Source organism: Belonocnema kinseyi, chromosome 3 (assembly GCF_010883055.1).
Source record: "Belonocnema kinseyi isolate 2016_QV_RU_SX_M_011 chromosome 3, B_treatae_v1, whole genome shotgun sequence".
Taxonomy (NCBI): Eukaryota; Metazoa; Arthropoda; class Insecta; order Hymenoptera; family Cynipidae; genus Belonocnema; species Belonocnema kinseyi.
The window spans coordinates 36,054,974-36,058,747 of record NC_046659.1 but is presented as its reverse complement, the minus strand read 5'-3'; the positions used below and the strand labels follow the sequence as shown (position 1 = coordinate 36,058,747).

Here is a 3,774-nt window from a genome sequence, read left to right as displayed (position 1 = left end):
TATGCCATGTGCATCCCAAAATACGGAGGCCATAACCTTTCCGACCCATTGTTGCGCTTTTGGACGCTTCGGAGCACTTTGGCCCGGTGGAACCCACTGTTTAGCCCGTTGCATTGACTCAGGAGTGTAGTAGTGGATCCAGGTTTCATCCATGGTTATGAATCGGCGCGAAAACTCGGTCGGCTTACGCGAACATAATGTTAAATTCTGCTAGGAAGTTGTCACACGAATTCGTTTTTGGTCCATTGTGAGCAAACGCGGCACCCATCGCGCGCAGAGCTTCTTCATGCCCAAAACTAAATGCACGATATTGCCCACACGTTCCAATGATATGCCTACAGCATTAGCTACCTCTCTCAATTTCACTTTGGGATCATTCAACATCATATCATGAACTTTTTCCACATTTTAAGGTGTAGTGATCTCTTTTGGGCGCCCAGATCGTTCAGCATCAACTGTGTTCGTACGGCCACAACGAAACTCGATAAACCACTTATGAATCTTTCCAATCGACGGTGCAGAGTCCGGGTAATACTTATCCAGCTTGGCCTTGGTCTCGGATATCGTTTTCTTGCGAAGATAGTAGTGTTTGATCAAAACTTGAAACTCAGATTTTTCCATATTAAAAAAAACTCGGAGGTTAGTCGCTTCTCAGTGCTGTAACTTGTAAATGCGTAAACATAAATGGCTGAAGTTTTGACAGGCGTCATTTGAAGGATCAAGCTCGACGAAAATAGTTCACATTAGTGAATACTAATGCCATCTCTTAGAAGTTTCAGGTACTTATCAGACTGCCTAGTAAAAGTATTAACTAAATTTACATGTAAAATTATTAAAAATTTATTTCATTCATGATTTATTACTCGAATTAATTTGAATATTTATGAAAAATTGGGAAAATAAACAAATTGTAAGTAAAGACTTTTTTCATTATTAAGTTTTGTTAAAAAATTTGCTAGAGCTGCATTAGCCAACTGAAAGTATATCACTCTCAGCGTTTCCCATCTCTTACCAACGTGGATGTGCAGATATACTATAAAGAAACGTTTTTAGGCGTATTCGTTTCAAATCGGACAGGCTGTGCAATCTTTTCAAAAATACCAAAAAATTTAATAAAACTGAGAAATATGTTCTCTTTCTATTTACACCGGAATTTTTTACATTTGATTTTCGTTCTCTTTGGATATACACCAGAACTTTTTAGTTTTTTTATTGTGTGAATATATTTTATATGTATATATTGGTTTTTAAATTTGAATCGTTGGCAATTTTGTCCTAAATTAATTTTATTGTTAAGTTAGAAATCATTTTTAACATCAGCATGTCCAATCGAAAATGGATTCGCCCTATTATATTATCTTTATATTAAAAAAAATTATGTGGGTTAAACAAGTATGAATTAAAATTTTGGTTCACACTGTTAATGAATATCAAGTAAACTAATGTGAAGGATGTGAAAGAACTAAAGCTGCTAATTTTTTAATGTCAGGTGTCATTGGTTTATTAATTTTCAACAATAAATAATTTTCATCTTCTAATTGATTCCTGTACTTATTCTTCATGTAGGCTAACTCATGTTTAGAGTCACTTAAAAATATATAAACTTCATCTTTTAAACAAAAAACTCGATTAAGAACCTTGCCTCTTGAAAGCCATCTCACCTCAGTGTGATACAGTAATTAAGTGAATTCCGCTCCCAATTCTCCACAAAGTACCGCAAACAAACGACTATTTAAAGAACTGCTTTTGATAAAATGTACTATTTTAACTGAATCGTCCATCACTTCCTTCAATAATGCAGGCATAGATTTTACCGTTAATGCATACTTATGAATAATGCAGTGATACCAAGAAGAGTTCGGCGCGACTTCTTTGGAATATTTAACAAATCCCATGTTTTTCCCTGTCATCGAACTAGCCCCGTCGGAAGAAATCGCTACACATTTTTTTCAATCTAATTCAAAACAAGCCATTTTTCCATCATCCCTTGAAAACGTAAATGTCCCGTTGCTTGCCCCTCCATACTTTTACAAAATAGCATTCACTCTTCAGTGTCCTCTTTGCCAATAAAACGAACAAATCCCAACAGTTTTACATTGCTAACATCTGTTGAGCCATCCACCTGAATGGCAAAGTTTTCAGTAGAGTTCAACTCATTTTTAAGTTGACTCCGCATATCCATTCCCAATTCCGTGATTCGCAATAGCGAATAGCGAGGAATAGCTAGTGCTGCAGAATATGAGCATTCACACAGCTTTTGCCTCAGTCGAGATTCTTCGCTGTCTGCTAAATTTGATCCACTATCTACACTTTCGCGTTCTTTTTCCTCCAAAACCTCGATTTCGCGCAATTTCGATGCAAAGACCTCTGTCGGAATGTTTAGAGATTCTGGGTGCTTCCGCTCATAATGACGTTTTATTTTTGAGGGAGGCTTAGTCGCGGCGGAAAATAATTGCAAACAAATTAAACACTGCGGGTCACCACTTTCTTGCATGCGAAAACCGTACTTCAAACAGTCCGACATTTTTCACATCTTCAAGCCTTTGACTTATTGACAGAACTGACTTTAAATTGCCATTTGAAACCTGAGAATATCAGAAAAGAGTAGAAGTGGGGACTTAGGAATTTAGCATATCTTCCAAATTTGACGACAATGACTTCATAATTGAACATTTTGCACGTACATTTCCAACAGAGTAGAAGTTGTAACTCTTAGCAGTTATATGAACCATGAACAAAAGAAGTAGAAGCTTGTACTTCTTTTGTTCATGGCGCCGTCATTCTACGAATAGCTATGCCCTAAGGATAAGACATATAATGAAGATTACTAAGAAGAAGAAATAAGGATTTGGGTATTCAGGACATCTTCGCAATTTGAATAAAATCATTTGTATTAAAATCCGCCTTTAAGATTTACTTAATTCCGATATTTATTGCTCCTTACATTTTCCGACTTTATAGGCAAATGGCATATCGTTTTGTTAAAAGTTGGTTCGTCAACTGAAAATTTAACTCTTCCATTTTTGGCTCAACATTTATTCTTATTAGTTGAAAATTCAAATACTTTTTCGTTTATAATTGAACTATTTCGTTCAATTTTTTCAATTGAAGATTCATCTTTTCACTTAAAAATTCATCTGTTTGGTTGAAAATTGTACTATTATGTTTCAAATTTTATTTTTTTCAGGTTGAAAGTTAATTGTTTTACAATTAATTCAGTCACTATATTATTTAGTTGAAAATTGATCCTGCGTGATTACAACTTTTAATATTTTGAAAAAAATTCAGATTTGAACAATTAAAATATTTGGTTCAAAATTGATGTATCTTGTTGAAAATTTGTTATTTTTAGTATAAAATAACCTCTTTTTGAGTAAATATGCAACTATTTTGTTAAAAATTAATCTGTCAACTACTTTTTATATCAAACTAAAAACTTATTTTGTTAAAGTATCAATTATTAATTTTTTTGTTGAGAATTCATTTCTTTGTGTGTTCAAAAATCCACTACTTTTTTCAATTTAAACCATTCTGATAAAAATTCATTTCTTTAATTATTTTATATTTTATTTTATTTATTTAAGATTAATTAAATGAAATATAATTGTTTTTAATTTATTAAAAATGTTCTTGCCTTTCTTTTCTATTATTTGCGATACTAGATACTATGTAACATTTTTTTAATGCATGGTACAATTTGTTAAATAATAATTACTTATTCATAATTGTTTATTATTAATTCATTATACTATCTAATCTAATGCATACATACAA

The 3,774-nt window shown here is 32.8% G+C and overlaps 1 protein-coding gene across 1 annotated transcript; it reads right to left on the bottom strand.

Annotated features, from left to right (window-relative positions):
* Window positions 1-2,041: 2,041 nt before the first annotated feature.
* On the bottom strand, window positions 2,042-2,524 carry LOC117169778 (protein FAM200B-like). The gene has a single exon (XM_033356286.1). It carries the CDS (start codon window positions 2,522-2,524, stop codon window positions 2,042-2,044), a length of 483 nt encoding a protein of 160 aa, XP_033212177.1.
* Between the last annotated feature and the right edge of the window lie 1,250 nt (window positions 2,525-3,774).